We start from the raw sequence: 17,671 nt of genomic DNA, 5'->3' as shown, positions 1-17,671 counted from the left end.
TATGTGTGGTGAATGGGAAAGGGTGGGATCTATGCTTGTGAATGATGGACGGCTGCTCTAACGCAGGGACAGAGACTCCAGCACCCAAAGACTACAGTGGCAAAGAAGGACTTTAATACAGTAATCCCTGTGTCGTGCGTCACAGTTCAGAAAGACAGCATGAGACAGACAGCCCAGACGTAAATCCATCAATTTCTTTAGCGATACATTCCTATCTCTAAATACATTGATCTATTTAATATTTGTACAGGAATGTGTAGGAATTTCAGGTTTGTACAGCTCCAGCGCCCTAATGGAGAAACCGCCCCTGAAAGTTGGACAGGGGAAGGAGACAAAAGCAAGGGGAAGCCCTGAGATTACAGTAAGAGCGAAACACTTGAGTGAAATAACTATCGATTTACACACCTGCAGTTGCTGCTATCACAGGTAGGTGTTTGGCCTTTGCTCCCAAGAAATGCTAAAAGGTAGAAAGCAAGCAAAGGAAAAAGTGTGGAAATAGCAAGAGACCAAGGAAAATGAAATGGGCAAGTACTGATGCATGTTGGAGAGTGAGAAAAAATGCAGGGAGCATGTAGATGCAAGTTAAGGGCCAGAAATTAGATTGTAATGGGCTAATTTTAAATTAGAATAAGCTAATAAGGAAATCTTTGTGAAGGAAAAGTATGTTGTAAATTACTTAGCAAGTACAAGACCATATCAAAGACTGGGACTCTTGGTAACCTGGGAAAAAGATTAGTACTCTAGGTGCTTAACCTCAATACGTTTTAATGTATGTGGCTCATTGTAATGTTTCTTTATACACAGGACTGGTGCCAAAAGAGCTCAGGTAAAATAGAAATCAACAGCAGGTGTAGCCCTTTTGTACCTCCTAGTGGGAGCTATGGGCATAAGGCGGGCCCTACAGCCACTATAACAGAGGCGCCTACCATTGAGGGGGTCTATAAGTAGTCTGAGCTCTATAAATTTATGTGAGACATGGGAGTCCCACACCATATTCTGCACGTGGACATCGTTTGTGCATTACGCCAATGAGTGGGACGCAGTTCCAGAAGACATGCATGTGGTGCTCACAAGTGCTGGTCATTTAAGCTAACATTGTACAAGGACAGTTTGGCATTCTCAGCCAAAGCACCACTGGGCTAAATGTGTGTCACATGATTTTTCATATGAAAATTCCACATGTTTTCATAGCGCTGGTACCCAATCCTGGGTGCTTCCACCTTGTTCACTGGGCTGAGAAACCTTATACGTCTCACACTCTTTCACCGGGCTACTTTATCACATCAGTCCAGAGAGATGGGAGACTTCTTAACAGAAACTTGGAGAATGAAGCTTCTCGCACATGCTTTTCTGCCTGGTCTCAGTGGCGCAACTTAGACTACGCTTCTCACTCTTAAGAACCAGCGCATGTGAATGCCAGAATCATTAGCTAATGGACCAGTCTTAATGTGGCTCTCATCAAACCGTGTTACATTCCATCTTCTCTGCTGCCTAATGTAAATGCAGATGGGATTCTCAAACAATTTTTTAAATCTCAGGCGAAAAGGACTATTGACTGACCAAATGTATGCGGATATTAGTTGATCATGCAGGCGCAATATGCTTAATTCTCGAAAATTTACCTCCAGGGCTCCTTAGTACTGCTATACAAAGAATGTTTTTGCAGTGTCCAATTATCCACGCTGGTTGAGGAATACCAAGCGCTCTATAAGCAAGATTAAACCCTTATGTGGATATTAGTAGCAGGGTCACATGAAAATGACGGGTGATATCTGCTTTATTACTCTGAGGCAGCTACTTTGGCTGAGACCTTCAAAGCCTGGATTGTTAATGCTTCTGTAGCATTTGGGATGAAACACTGTGGCATTTTCTTTGTTAATGGCATTTGAATTACCGTTGATTGGCTGTAGGCACTTCAACACCTGGTGATTTTCTTGTGATTTTCTTTCTTTTCCGTAATGCAATTATTTCTCCGAGTTAGAAATGTCCTACGTTCTCAAGGGCCACAGGGAGTCAACTGGAAATGTGAATTTTCTGTAAACCCCAAGCATAGGGTATCAACGGGAAACATCATTTACTACGAAGGCATTACCACGCATAACGTTTACAATGGTACACTTACCACGCAAACGTCTTTTCAACGCTGGTGCCTTCCACGACCGTCTTTACCACGAAAGTGGTATTCCTTCCAGATGCTCTGCCTGTACGTTCTGCGTGGGCTTGGGGAGGGCTGGGGGGACTGAGGGGGGCCGTGGGGCTGGGGGGTCTCCCCCTCCAAAAAAAACAAAAACCAAGGAGCGGGTTACTTAAATAAAAAAAACGCTCTTCAGTACATCTGAAGTAAAAGGAAAGAGCCTCCCCCAAAGACGTGCCGTATACGTCAAAATAGAAGTCCTTTTTTAATTTTGGTAGACGTATTTTGACGCTTGGTTCCATGGTGGATGGAAGTAAGGGCTGCTGGTGAAAGGCGTGCAGGTGTCAGGTAAGAATATAATCTTTATTAAAAATATATATATATTTAAGCGCACATTAAATTAAAAGAATTTATAAATCTAAGGTAATTTGTAGTTTTTGATTGTTTAAAAAATCGATCGATTGGGTTGTTATGCAGTTAGGAACATTGTATTTAGCCTATCACTGTCGTTATGTAGATTTCAATGACATATGTGCCTAAGGGACGTTAGATATTTCGTAACGTTTTTTTTTGGGCGATGTTAAAACCTGCGTTCTAAAAAGCTGCGTGGTAAAGACACTTGCAAACTAAAATTCGCGTGGTAATGCCATGCGTGGTACTTGTAAGCGATGTATAATCATATATTCCCAAGCTAACCTCCAACACAAAATGATTACACAGAAGAAGCTATATGCTCAAATTTGCTGTTTAACCTTATTTTCAGGGTGTTCACAGCTGAAAGACACATATAGCTAGCCTTGTAATATACCTGTGCATGTGGTTACGAATGTATTCTCATTGACGGAACCTCTTGATGGTATTCTTGTGTCTCTCTCCATTTACTGTTTTACAGGCTTATTGAGAGTCCTCTTCCGGGGGAGCATTACAAAGGTCAACCCACCAAGTGGTAATTTCTAACCATAACTTTGGTAAGAACGGAGCCCTTTATTTTTAGTCCTGATGAATGCCGCGGACCCTTTCGGCCAACAGGCAGAAACATGTCGACCACATTAATCACTACGGTGAGGGGACATTAATATTCCCATGTTCACCGTCTTCATTATTTAAACACCATATAGCTACCACCGTTATTAAATTTAATTTGGTAACTTCACTTGTTTTTAACTTCACTCACTTTCTCACGGGCCCCCACTTAGTTTTAGAAGTGCCTCCCTGTCTCCAGGTGAAAACCCACCCTCTACCAAACCAAGTTTCCAGAGAGCGAGGGCTGCTGATGATGAAGCATGACACTTGGTGGTGTGTGATGACAGTCCTTCACTTTTTGTGAGAGGCCAGCGCTCACAGCGAATACCTAAAGAGAACTTTTTTCGGTCATCACTCTAGGAGTAGCTTCTGTTGCGTAATTATCAACTATGTATGACATTATTGTGGCTGATAAGTCTTCTACGTTACAGAACTTCGGGGCTGGTAGGATATCCGATTTCTATGTTCTATTCTCTTACTGATGATCAGTGGCCCTATGCCAATGCCAAAGCTAAGAAATTTCAAAACAAAATATATTACTTGGTAGAGGCCGTCAATGTGTCCTCACAGAGCAATGAATCATCAAATAACCCACAGCCTTCCTAGTTAATTTGGGAGAAATTAATTTGGAAAAATGTGCCAATATATATATAGATATATATATCACACAGGTGCTCCATATCAGTATTAAAAATGTAAAGCAGCGCAGTGCTCATGAGTTGTGACAGTAGTGAAAGTGAAAAGAACAACTCAAGCAGCTTGTGTCTTCCTCAAGTGGAGTGAGCACCTGATTATGTTGATAAGCTTTGTATCCCTGGGCATTTACATTTCCAGTGATTTTGTAGGGGGCCTTTAGATCCTTGAACAATGGCAATTCCAGTGAAGTGATCTAGTTTGCTTCCTCTGTATCACATAACATCTGTCCTGATGAAGACCTGGCTACTAAAATAATTGCTTCTATGGGTCAATGCATTGACAAATGGAAGATTTACCCTTGTACTGTGTCCCACAGTAGATGATTGCTACGTGTGTAGGAAATGAACAAATTGTTAAACATTTAGAGTTTTCCTTTAAAAATTATTTTTCAGTGATACAGCCAAGCATTGATATGGCTATATATTGAGATATATTGGTTCCTTCAACTATGTGTGAATATGGCTCTGGATACATACATATAGGGATGGCGCTGATATTTATTATTCCAGATGTTTTTTGAGCTTTTGAGGTGAGACATTTAGACTGCACGAAGGAAGAACTGTCAGCAATGCAACATGGTGATTGTTCTTGATAGTTAAAGATTGAAGCAGTCAGAGTCCAATAAACAGTATGTTTTGATCCATATACTGTATTTTTCACTTAATACCCCTGAGGTCATGGCCCAGTAATCTAAGACAATCATGTTGGTGCAGAAGTCTCCTAAAGCATATATAGCTAGAAAAGAGCTTAATGAATGTCAACCACTCAATTTTTATTATGATTTCGAACTCCATGGAGTTCCACATACAATAAACAAAGAAAGCTCCGAAACAACAAATCATACAGTTCTTAATAGCAAACTAAAATATGTTCTGGAACCTAACAATAAGAGATCGTCTATAGAGTGCAAAATTCATAACAGCAATAATCAAAATAAAACATACTCCATGTATAGTAAAAGCCCATAACGTATAAAGTGCAAGTGCGCCAGACAACGTATATGGGGATAACTACGCAAATCAATTTCTGTAGAGTGCAAGGTCACTGCAAGTGGCTTTAAACAATTTAAGTATTCTAACAGGTTCAACAGTACAATTCATAATGCCCTGAAACTCTACTTATAATTTGCAAATATGTTACCCAAAAGGGCCCCATTCAACATACCAGAGCTAAACACAATGTAATACTCCTCTCTAAAAAAACATTTAAAAATTGGTTAAAAAAAAACCAAAAATTAAAAACATGCTGATTTGGAGGGTGGGGCAAAAAGGCAATTCTGGGTCTCTACTGCCCTAGTGATGTTATACTTTAGAAACACTGGTCTTAGTAATCAACGTCGTAATGGCTGTAGTGGAGGACGGACAAATAACACATGATTAAAATTCTGCACCCAGTTTCCACACAGGTCTCAAAGTCTATCCTCTCTGGATAATCGTCCCATGCTCCTGTTATAATTTGCAAGGGGACAAAGTTCAGCCTTAGTAATGGGATGGTTCTAAGCACTCCATGGGGAAGGTTCCATACAACATAAGGTTGAGGTTGTTTACACATACTTCTCGCCACTATTGTGTCATTCCTAGAGTGCCTTAAACACAGTCCAATATCTCTTTTTTGACTAACTTAATCAAATTGTTTTTTAGTTTAGAGTTTAATACCTGCTTTGGAAGAGGGCATGTTCCACTTTGCCTAATTTCAAACAAGTCTTAGGCTTTCTCCTAATTTTTTTCCCTGCAGACAACAAAAGATTTCCTGTTTTAGCGCAGCCCACCTTAGGCTTGCTGCCATGACAAACACATAGGTTGAAAGAAGCCTGAATCCGAGCCGAAGGGCCGCTGGCGCAGCTGCACAATTAAGGTTACAAATTTGGCGCCAAATGTGCCCATCCACCTTTTCAAAAAAGTCCCAGTGCTGTTAATCCACTAATTTGCAAGCATAACTCAGTGACGGTGGGATTTTAATTTTGTTAACCAATAGAACATGTGCAAAATGTATTTGCCCACAGCATTAATATAGCCTGCCAATTGCGGAGGCCTGAGATATTGCCTTACTTCTGCATTGGCCAATGTGAACACTGCTAGAGCACTTGCTTGAAAGAATTCTACCTAAATACGGGTACAGCTTCATTGCATCTAACTTATCTTTCACCAACAACCAGTGTATATTTTTCCTAAGCCTGCATCTCCAGGACCTTGAAATCACGATTTTACTTTTGGAGATATTAAAAAATAATAATCATCAGCATAATGGGATAGCTCATCAGGATGCTTTTGTAAACCTATTGGGGTTAAATCTAACAGGATGGCTTCATCCATGTAGAATACACAGCCGAGATTCATTGTTCCTAACTTCGGTGGGTTCCCTTTCCAGTGCCCCACCCTACTAGGCAAGACAGTAATATAAAGAGAAAAAAGGAGAGGTGTTAATAAGCATCTTTGCTTCAACTCATTATGGGTTTCCACTTTACTCAACAGGCCCTGGTTCCCTCCCATCAGGACTTGTGTCCAAGTTGAGGAGGTCACTGCAATAACCAGCCTTAAGATGATGCATGGGAATCCCAATTGCGGACAACTTCCTCCACAGCGTCCCTCGGATAAACCAGTCGAACGCTGTGGAGAAATCTGTAAAGTCAGCATACAAGGCCATTCCCTTACCTAATGGATATTTTTCAATCCAAGTTTACAGGGCAGAGATGTTATCTAGAGTACCACTATATATACGAAAATCAGCTTCCTCTGCAGGTACAAGATCATTACCAAAGGCCCAGTCCTGAAGGTGAAGAAGTATACTCTTAGCAAACAGTTTTCCGATTGCATCCAATAATGTAATCTGCCTGAAACTGACAGGAGAGGTTTTGGGACCTTTTTTATATAATGGTACCACTATGCTTCCTTTCCAAGAGGAAGGAATAGCCCAGTGTGCATAGCAGTAATGAAACACTGGATAGAGAAAAAGAGCCCATGCAGCGCTATCCTGTTTAATAATGGTTTCAGATTACTTTGCTCCTTTAATGTAGCACTCTATCTCCTTACAAGGAGAGGAGCCATAAACATTTCCCAAGGGAGACTCACTGATTGACTCAAAATTGAACCTGACCCTAGAATGTAATGCATATAAATGTGAGATGTATTGGATCCATTCAGCATCAGATATCAAAATGGCTTCAACCTTAATTCTACAGTCAAAGTATTCGGCTATTAGAGCCTAATATTTACGTGAGTCACCGGAATGAGCAACCTCCCTCTGATTAGCCCATTTTACATCCTCCACTCTTCTACCATCAGAAGCCTTTAGTCTCATTCTTACTCACTTCAGTATATTGATCTCCCTTTGCCTCATCGATAATGATTGCTTAAATTGTTCCCTTACTAAGGTTTAACATTGTTCCTCCCAGGAGGAGGCCATCAAGTGGTTAGTACGGTTAGTTTGTTTCTTTCTTCCACATGGTATAAATAAAGCCAAATGCTTCTCAAACCAAACAATAGGATTTTCCTGTTTGGGACCAAAGCTCGCATTTTTAAAAATCCCTCCCAGATTTTTATTAGAACAAAAAGTATGCCCATTTGTTTTAGTAAACCCCATATTATCATGTCTAGGATTCCAGGGCTCAAGCATCTTGAGTTCCACTTTGATCTCCACTGAAAGAATGCTGTTGTCACTGAAATTTGACCTCAGTACCTTAAACTTAAACTGTGTACATGCTCCAAACAATTGATGAGATTCAATGATATAATCAATTAGAGACTACCCCCGGGAGGAATGAAAAGTAAGGGAAGCTGGGGAGTCCTATGGGAATCTCCCATTCAAAATAACAAGATCATTAGTTCTCAGACAATCCAAAAACTCAACCCTCGCCTATCTGGTCTAATATGACCGGGCAAAGTTGTCTCTGGGATGTTCCATATATCTTTCAGCTCCTGGTTATCAAAAGCCAAAGAGGAGCAAGTTGTAATTTTGGCATTAAAATCTCCCACCATAATTATCAATGTGCATTCTTCTGAAGTACACATTTTATGCACAAAAGAGAAAATGGATTCAACAAGAGAGTCAAATGCCCTCCCAGGGGGAATATATACAATTACCAGTAAAAAGGTTGAGTACTGACCTCCTATAACATTACGCAAAGCCAGTTTTATGCACATGCAGAAATTTAACAGATGGACAAAAAACAGAAGATTCCAATTTATACTGCTGCTAATTAAAATAGCTAGACCTCCACTTGCATGACCTTGTACTGGAGGTTTAGCTGCACAACAAAAAACAAAATAGTTCTCAAAATTAAAATCTGCTCAACTTCATGTTTCCTTTAAACAAATTATCTTTGAAACAAATATCATTAATAAACCTAGCTAGGGTGTCCTAAGCCTGCCATGTTCCAGGACAGAATTTTTCCCAAAGGGCTACCTATGCAGCATATGGACTTTTATGTTTTCTTTAGAAGCGTTCAGCAAACCAACTACACAACTCGTCTTCCCATCTATATTCACTGACCCTTTGGTCATCATATCCTGCAATATTAATCACTCTTTTACCTGTAATACTGCCAACCGAGATTTTAATATATTTTGGATTTACAACCCCCCTGCTATTAGATACAACCCTATCTCAGCCCGGGCAGTCTTTCCTATGTGATTCTATCTGAGCAACAACTGGCTCCTCGAACGGGAGAACACCAATCCCATTTTTCCTAAACTGATCAAAAATAGCCAGGATTAGCAGAGCAATTATTCCATATCCAAAAGTTACTCTGGAATTCGGGAGTCCGCTTCGAGGTCTAGGAATACTCGCTCAATATCTCTAGTTGTTTCCAACCTCAGATCCTCAATATCAGATAAAAACTGCAGTATAAAACTTCTCTTAAATGGACCCAATTCCCTATCAAACAAATCAGATTGTTATATACTTATACACTATACTGACTCAGGTCATGTCCTACAAATACCCTATTGCTCTGCCTTTACGCAGCTCCCGATTCCAAAATTGGTACTAATGGAGAAGTAAAAACAGCCCCCCATCAAAAGATCTCCCTTGATTATGATCAATCTGTACAGGGAGAGAATCCATGCAAGAGAGGGTTTGGGGAAATCTATACAAGGTCCGCCCTACCTCTGGTGGAACGTCATTTACTTTTACTGCTATACTCTCTGAATCAACAACATCTATCCTTGCTTTAATGTTCTCCAATCCAGTGCCCAATCCCACTACTTGTTATAGCCTGTTATCCCCATACCCTTGTGCCCTTTCTCTTGCCCTTGTCCACCTAATGCTGGTACTTCTATCATAATAGGGGAAGTGTGAGAGTTTACTTTCAGGCACCCCAGCTCTCGACCAATATGAGACCCAAAGGACTTTGACTCCTTTCCATTTTGAGGAAGAGTGATTAGGTCAGGTTCTTCAGGGGCATTATGACGCCTCAATTTTTTGGCTTACGTTTCGTAACACACCGAATCCTTTTCTGATTCTCCTTCTGTACTTTTAACCGATAACAGTCTGAATGAGAGGCACCCTCTCCAGAAGGAACATCATCTAATTTGGTCCTTGACTCATTAACAGTGGAAGGGTCATTTGATGAGCCTATATCCTGAGTTATACAGGTGACCCCTTTATTAAAAATTGGAAAAATCGGCTGAGAATTCTTGAGTACACATGCATTTACATTTTCCCCTTGAACAACAGGGTGATGATCTCCAGATAGGGGAGGAACCGAACATATTATCTAGCACAGGGATATCTTTGGACAGCCCAACTGAAAACCCCTTCGGGCCATCATAAGCTCCCACTTGGACTCCCATTTCCATCACCTCAGATGATGCCACTGTGTTAGTCTGGGATGCCTGAGATTTTAATTCAATACTCGTTTCTGCCTTTCCTAAGCAATAACCGGTAGAGGTAAGGTGCTGCACCCCTATTAAAATTGTTATGTTATGTTATGTTATTTATTCTTTTATATAGCGCACGGCTACTCAAAAAGAGTGTCCCGGCGCTTTTATTGGAGAAGGAAGGCTGCCACATAATAACATAACATTTTGGGGACAATGCATCCAACACATAATCAGAATTGGCAATTAATTTATATAACAAGGTTAAAATTGAGGACAGAATTCTCTCTGAACCATAGAGAATATCCCCCATTCCAGTTAACACCCTCATTCGTTAGTTGCCATAAGGCTTGAGCCCCTTTACTTGGGGACTCCTCTAATTTCGACAGTCCCGGTGAGCATGTAAAAGATACACTTGAAGGAGTACTGCTGTACAAAGCTGGGATAAGAGGGCAACTGACAGGATGGTCCAAGGACGGGCTCAGAGAGGCAAGCAATGATTTTAAATTAGCTTCCAAACCGTGATTTTATTTTCATATGTATATCAATGTCTAGCAATGAGAAGTCCTCCTGATCCCCTGGATCAAACCTGCATTCATCCTCATGTAGCTCATTCTAAAACACTCAAGAGATGTCTTTAGGAGAACACATTCCTGGTACTGACTCAGCAACATTTACTCCAGCGTAAACACAGGCTCAGACATCAACTTAGTGCCTCCATTTGTTTTGGTATCAGCCTTAACGTCCTCCATATCCATTTCCATTTCTTCAACTACTTCAGTTGACGGATATTGATCAATGAACTGAGTTGGAAGGATAGGTTCCACTAGATTATGTGTGATGGAGTTAAGCTGATGCAGGACTATACCCTGAGAAAGGACTGTAACTATGTCCTGCTCATCTTCATTAACTGCACCTGGAAGCATCCTCAATTCCTTATTTCTTTCCGCATTACCCCTCTGTCCGTTAGAGAACATGTTCAATACGGTGGGATTGGACTTCAAAAGGGCTTGAATGGGCTTGGATCTTCTTCCACCAGATGGTTTTTAGCAATTTGGGGGAACTGATATAACTGATTGTAGGTCCGGCTGACCCTGAAGGAGCGATTAAATGACCAGATCACAGGCACCTAGAGGGCATCTTAAACCTTAAGAAATTAAGGGGATCAGCCACAGACTACCACCTTTCTACTTGACCACAGATGCCACTGATGCCATAAAGGCCCTCTGCCCTTAACTCTGCTGCACTTTTCTTCTCCAATCATAAATTCAACCTCTTCAAAAAGTGGAGCGGAGGCTTTAGAAGGGCGTAGAACCTGCAATAAATATGTACAAGGAGAAACCCCCTCCCAAAGAGACGTAAGCCGCACCAACCTAATGCTGGCCGCTTCCTCACCACCAGGGAGAGGGATTGCAGCCTAGGCCTCCCCAGCACACATGATGCATGATATACATGTCGATACGTGTCAATAACTATCCTCCCTCGTGCCTGCTGAATTCTTGCTTAAGACTTGCTGCCACATCCTGCTTGATGTTTGTTGCTTCTCAGTCAAACATTTATGTACTAAAAACTAAAGTCTGTAATTATATTTCAGCTCCCTCTGCACACTCAATAACAGGGTGACTCTACTCCCTTAGGAAGGAATAAAGAAATTAATAACAAGATGAATATCAGGGTGATATATTTTCAGGGCTAAGCCCTAATAATGTTGATGTTTAAGCCCAAGCATAGAGCACTCCAACTTGCAACTTGCAGTGCATCAAGGCTACATGCCTTTAGCCTGTGACCTAATGTCATTACAAGGCAGCTCAGGAGACCAATATAGTGAACAAAACAGTGTCTCCCTCTTATACAAGGAGATAAAAGGCTGTGAAAAATAGGTGCAGCAGGGAGTGTGACAGTGAGGCAGAAGGCAAGAAACAGGAGCGGGAGCACTGACAGAAAGGAAACAAAGACAGGAGCGGGAGGAACTCACTGATACACAAACTGCATCGATCCAACGCTGGCCGTTTCCACAAAGGAGCAGCAGCACTAGCTTCAGCCCCACCGCCAGCCCGTTTACACTAACCTCCCAATGTGAGGAGTGGGGTGGATAGACGAGAGACAAGAGGTCCCTCCACCTACGAGCGCCCTCCAGCCCCTCTACAATTTCGCCTTTACCACGCCATGCCCTGCAGGCCATCAATTGTGTGTCTTCTGCTTTCTCGCCCTGAGTGCGCCAGGTATGCCCAGACGTGGGTCCTGGGCTCACTGTGCCAATGGAATCAAGCTATCCTGGGTGAAGAGGGGTGAAACCCCGAAACCGGTCCTAGGATGCCTGTTTCCGGTCCAGGGAGGACCTGGCTTGGCAGTTCAGGCTGGACTGTTCCCATGAGGCAGGCACAGGGTCAAGACTGATTTGCATATGGCCAGGTCTAAACTGGGGTGGCATGGTGAACAAAAAAATGATGGATTTAACCCGGATCTCTTGACTGGGGGTGAATGTTTTGAATTGTTCTGCATTCCGTCCTACAATTGTGTGTCTTTTGCTTTCTTGCAGGGAGCATGGAGCATGGAGCACAGAGCCACTCAACTCAACACAGCTGCTCCCTGCCTGCTCCTGCTGCATCACGACCTAGCACTCCCAGTGTCACTTCCTGCACGTCACTTCCACTTCATATGTAATGGCCTTACACTGCACTTTAATGAATGTCAAAATTGGGAAACCCGGACTGTCAGAGATTTGATTCCACGTTTTTACTACTTGAAGGTTTATTGAAGGATTAGGCTGGCAGTGGCTAATGAAAGGTTTTTGGCCTTCGCCCAGTAGGGCACCAAATTTGGGAAATTACCAACCCCCTTTGTTCTAGAAGGATTACTACATGAAGCACACAGCCTCCCATTTGAACCTTGACTCGACCAAGAGCCAATGGAGGATTTTCAAGGCTAGTTTGGCATGGTCCATTTTCCGTAAACTCATGACTATTTTGGTTGTGTGGCTCTGGAGAATTTTCAAGATGCCAATGAGATTTTTGGGGTTCCACAGACATGCCATCACCAACGCTCTCTTCAGTTTCATCAAATTGTAAGCAGAGAGGAGCAGAAAGACTGAGGAGATGAAGGTAGACTCCCTTGACCACTAAATTAAGTTGGGGCACAAATGCCCAATAGCAAGCAAAGGGTATGGGTTTCTATGATGTGGTCTACACTTCCCTTAGACTAGCATGCCAATCACAAATAAGTGTCACTGGGTTTATCTCCCTAATACTAAGGTCAGAATGTCTCCTCTTTTTATGGTGAAGAACATCTATTTTAAACTTTAGGGGATAGAGAGTCACATACAGCCTTATTTAGAGTTTGATGGATGGGATACTACATCACATTTTTGACAGATAACTGGCCGCCGTATGTCAAGAGCTTCACTGCGTATGGCACTTGTAATACAGCGGATGTGATATCCATCATGTTTTGACAGAGCATCCCATCTGCCAAACTCTAAGTATAGCCCATAAGGAAGGCTCAGAGCCTTGCACATCCAAAAAATTGTACGCTACAATATGTTTCTATGTTCCGGGTGCCAAAGGAAAGTCCTTACGTTTGTCCTATCAAGTTTGTTTTGAAAAACCTGTAAAGAAGGAACTTCCTCACAAATGGAAAATGCATTTTATATTAAATATGTCTTATAAATACGACCTTACCTACAAGGAAAGGCAGACAGCTTTAAAGTGGGCATTGTTATTGCTGCAGGAACATGTTGAACTGGGGTGGTGCTGTATATCAAACATTATGGAGGTGGAGCGTTAGTTGACCCCATATGAGAGAAACCAGGAAGTGGAGCGGTGGAGAGGGGAGAAATCATGTAACTAGGACAGTACTAGACAGCAAAGTGTACATACAGTTGACTTTTAATATGAAGCTATCCATTGAGTGCTTATATGGTTCCCATAATTACTCTACACATTTTCAATTTGAGGCGCAAACAGATACAGTGATTTCAGCATAGCAACATAATTGTTTGATGAAGTGCTGAATGAAGCCAGCCTTCCAGCCTAGGTCTTCGGGTTCCCAAGTTATAGCTTAACCACTAGACCACATCTCGAAAGGTGAGCTAGATGGCCATACTTCATTACCCCATTCCAAATCACCTCAAGGCAGCAATTTCTTTAAGTACTGGCCTGAGGCGTTGGTGGACTTATGGACTGAATGCCAACACACAAAGTGGCATATTATCAAGATCCGGGTTAAATATTATTGCTGGTTTAGCGGAAGAAAACTGCTGCTAAAGCAGAGATAATGGGCTCGATAATATGCCCTTGAGAATGCCAATAGAAGTCCATGTTCTGGTGTGAACATGGACTTCTATTGGAATTTTCCAGGGCATATTGTCAAGCCCATTATTGCCGCTTTAGCTGCAGTTTTCTGCCGCTAAACGGGCGATAATTTTAACGCCGTTCTTGATAATATGCCCCAAAGATAGCAGTAGCACAGCCTCAAGCAACTAGAGTCAGTGCAGCAAACTCATTCCTCACAGATCATGGATAAACCACTGGACAAATTCTGCAGTCAAAAATGTTCTAAATAAATCTTAAAACTAGGAAAATGTGCTAGTGTGTACAGATTCACTATGGCCTTCGAACTTTGTAGTACCCAACAAACCTCCAGCTGACATTGTTTCTTAGCACCACAGGTTCTTCTTCAACAGGTTTACAACTGTTTCAAGCACTTTAACACAGACCCTCAGTAAAAATCATTGCACATTTATTAGCAGTAGAGATCAGCAGTTCGAGTGCAGTCAACCATAGAAAAATCATAGCAGCGATGTGGAAGGTGTGTCCTATCTCAGTGAATCAAATCCTACGTTGTTTACAAGAAACATCAGATATGCTGCATTTTTGTATTTTGTTGCCAGCAAACTCTCTTAACTCAATATGATTATGTGTTTTGTTTGTAGTTTTGTGAAATACTGCTTACTATATATTGGCTGCCTTTAGAGATAATGGATTCATAAAGAGGTCTGGCAAGGAGACATGTAACTTCTGTTAGTGTATCTGGCTTGCTAAGCCCTGGGTAGAGCCTGTGTACAGAATTCAAAACCTTTAATATGACTAAGTCACACACAGATGGTAAAACCTTCACAATAGGGAAGGAGAAAATCAAGGACCAGTCTTAGGCACTTGCCCATCAGTAGGGCAGAGAAGCGAGGTACAAAAATGTGCATACCTCCTAAGAAGTCAAAAATATCTAATAGTCAAATGTATGGGAAGATAAACTGTCAACAGTTGATTTTAGGCATCTAACAATTTAGTTCACTCTTGTCAGGACAAAAAGGTGCGTTTTCAGACCTCTTCAGGGCATTTACAAATTCTCCCACAGGCTCAAGGGAAGAAAATGGTTCATTTTGTGGCTGACAGCCATGTGAGGTGGTCTGCCACTAAATCATTAGAGCCTAGGTAAATGTATGGCAATATCTTCAAGGAGATTGAACCTGGGCATCTTGTTGGATGGTGGGGCTAGACGATATTGGAATGATAACTTGGGCATTGCTGTGATGAGCCTTGAGATGTAGACAGTCTTGAATTCAGATCGATCTATAGACATAATGAAGTCGGGCATCATAAAGGAAAGGGTGAAATGGTTGTTGCATCGTAGGCTGAATATGAGTCAAGTGGTGTGGTCATGAATCCTTTTCAGTTTTCAAACTGTCTTCTTGAGGAAAACCTATTTGCAAGCTGTTTCAGTGGTCAGACTGGGTCACAACAAGGACCTAGGGATCATTAGGGCTGAGAAGCAAGAGTGGAATTCTATCCCTTAGCAATCGTCAATGGCCAAATGCATTTTTGGTAGCTGCATTTAATTCAGGGGAGTAGGAGAAATCTGATTTCAGTTTTCTGGCTAATCCGAAAGGGCCAGTTTTGATGCATCTAGTTCTGGCTTTCCGTCAAACAATTCCCACCTGCAGGGGAGTAGCAGATACCCTTTTAAATTTGGGGGAGGTGTCATTTATATGTGACAGCCAATGTCCTGGACACCCAGGATTTGTGACAAGGGCAAGATAGCTACTTAAGAGACAACAACATAGTGTTAATCCTTGGGGGCATAAACAGGTGACTATAGCATGTACTTATAGGAAGGAAACCCCATTTAACTCATTGGGATATGATGTCTGACAGTTGAGCAGACATTTGTGACATTTGTGATCAATAATGTTGACAGCAGTAGACAAGATTAGATGACATGAAAACAGACGCTCAACCTACTTCTCGAGATGTGAGTAGATCTTCCTTAATGCTCAGTAATGTGGTTTTAATAGTATAGCAGAGATGGAAGCATGACTGAAAACTAGTGAGCAAGTTGTTTGTATGGTTGGGAGGATACCTGCAGTATTACAACGTTCCCTATTAGCTTAGCGATTGATATTATGCAGTAGATAGGCAGTTGACCAAAATAATGGGTATAAGTACATTTTGTTCCTGGAACGAGGTGATTTCATGTTTTACGCTCAATTTATTTCCCATGAGACTGTAATTTGATACAGTTGGTGGTGCTTATGGTTAGATCTTGGAGGCCAGATAATTACTTTTACATTGCATACGTTATATGATGGCTAAATTTCTTGAACAATAGTATTGTGATAATACAATATACAGAGGTTAGACAAAGCTCCAATATCGATAATGTAATTGTTTGTGAGAGTGGGAGGATGTGAAAGAGCAATTCTGTCTCTGTGTCTAATATGTCGTGGAATAGTAAAATATGGTCTTCCGAGAGTTTCTCAATTCTCTGACTTTTGTCCTGTATAAGGTAATGTTGAAGATTCTAAGGAGTCACATTGGCATACATACATCAGACACTAAGAACTTTCTGTATCTCTCCATCTCTCCATAATATTGTGCACTTAATACATTGTCAGGAACGTTTTCACAATGATGGACTTGGAAGGGATAGGTGAATCTAGGGGATTAGCATGAGTGGGATAAGACAGAATGAAAGGGATTTGGGATTAGATGGGTTGGGATCGGATGGGGTGGTAGGACTTTGAGTAGGAATGGGGAACGAGATGAGATAAGTTTAGAAGAACTTGCATTTAATGCAGAACGCTTACCAATCTCAGTGGCAGCAATCTGAAGCTTGCTTTCTGTCCTGCTGATCATAACAACATTTAGTCCGCGTCTTGCCAGCTAGAAGATAAAATACAGAATTTAAATTTTATCTAGATAGTTATATTAGCCTTAACTTACACGAGTGATATTTATGTAGTGCTTACAAAAACTCTGTGCAGATAAAAAACGTAAAATGCAGCATTATGCGAGAAAGGTGATAAGATAGAGACAAAGTTGATGTTCTTGCATACATGTACCTGCATAATCAGTCTAAAAAACTCTTGATTCTCCAGTCCTCTCACTTTATGAACCATCGAGCCAACTTCCGAGAGTTCTGGGCCTCCAACTACAATGTTCTGTTCATGACAAGAATAGGATTGTGGGCTTGAGAAAATTGCCATTTTACTGCCTTTCTAAGGTGAAGCCATACCCTGTCAATCTGAGCATTCTTTGCCTTTTCCCTAACAGCAGATTTACAACTGTGCACTTTACATCGATAGCCGCCAACTTTTGAATCTAGATGATACTGCGATCAGGTTTTCCAGGAAAGGATAATGGAAGAATTTAGAAAACACGGGGTCTGATGCACAAAGCCATCTACAACTGCAACTTCAGTTTACACACACAGCTGTACAAGGAACTCATATAAAAGGTGACCTTGAACTCAAATCCATTCACGTTTGCATAGTATCACATCACAGTGGTGCAATATCCTACCCCATGCAAAGTAGAGTGCACCTTTCAGTCTAAGCCTTTGAAAGTTTGTGGGAATTCACAACTGTTTTTTTTTTTTTTTGAAAATTTGTTTTTATTGTTGCCATCACAAATTAGCATTAACGAATATTCATCGTATCATCGCAGCGTCAACATTCAGCTGCATTCAATCCTTGGAGCAACTTTTCAAATTTCCATTTTCATCCTAA

The 17,671-nt window shown here is 41.4% G+C and overlaps 1 protein-coding gene across 4 annotated transcripts in view; it reads right to left on the bottom strand.

Annotated features, from left to right (window-relative positions):
* Positions 1–17,671, bottom strand: part of HSD17B3 (hydroxysteroid 17-beta dehydrogenase 3) — a 910,057-nt gene that overhangs the window by 524,754 nt on the left and 367,632 nt on the right. For all 4 annotated transcript variants that reach the window (XM_078675687.1, XM_078675688.1, XM_078675690.1 and 1 more), the window contains exon 3: positions 16,751–16,826. In XM_078675687.1, the coding sequence (XP_078531813.1) occupies positions 16,751–16,826 (76 nt within the window). The remainder of the gene's footprint in view (positions 1–16,750; positions 16,827–17,671) is intronic.

Source organism: Lissotriton helveticus, chromosome 2_1, assembly GCF_964261635.1.
Source record: "Lissotriton helveticus chromosome 2_1, aLisHel1.1, whole genome shotgun sequence".
NCBI classification, from domain to species: Eukaryota; Metazoa; Chordata; class Amphibia; order Caudata; family Salamandridae; genus Lissotriton; species Lissotriton helveticus.
The sequence above is the reverse complement of the archived record's forward strand: the minus strand, read 5'-3'. Positions and strand labels throughout refer to the sequence as shown.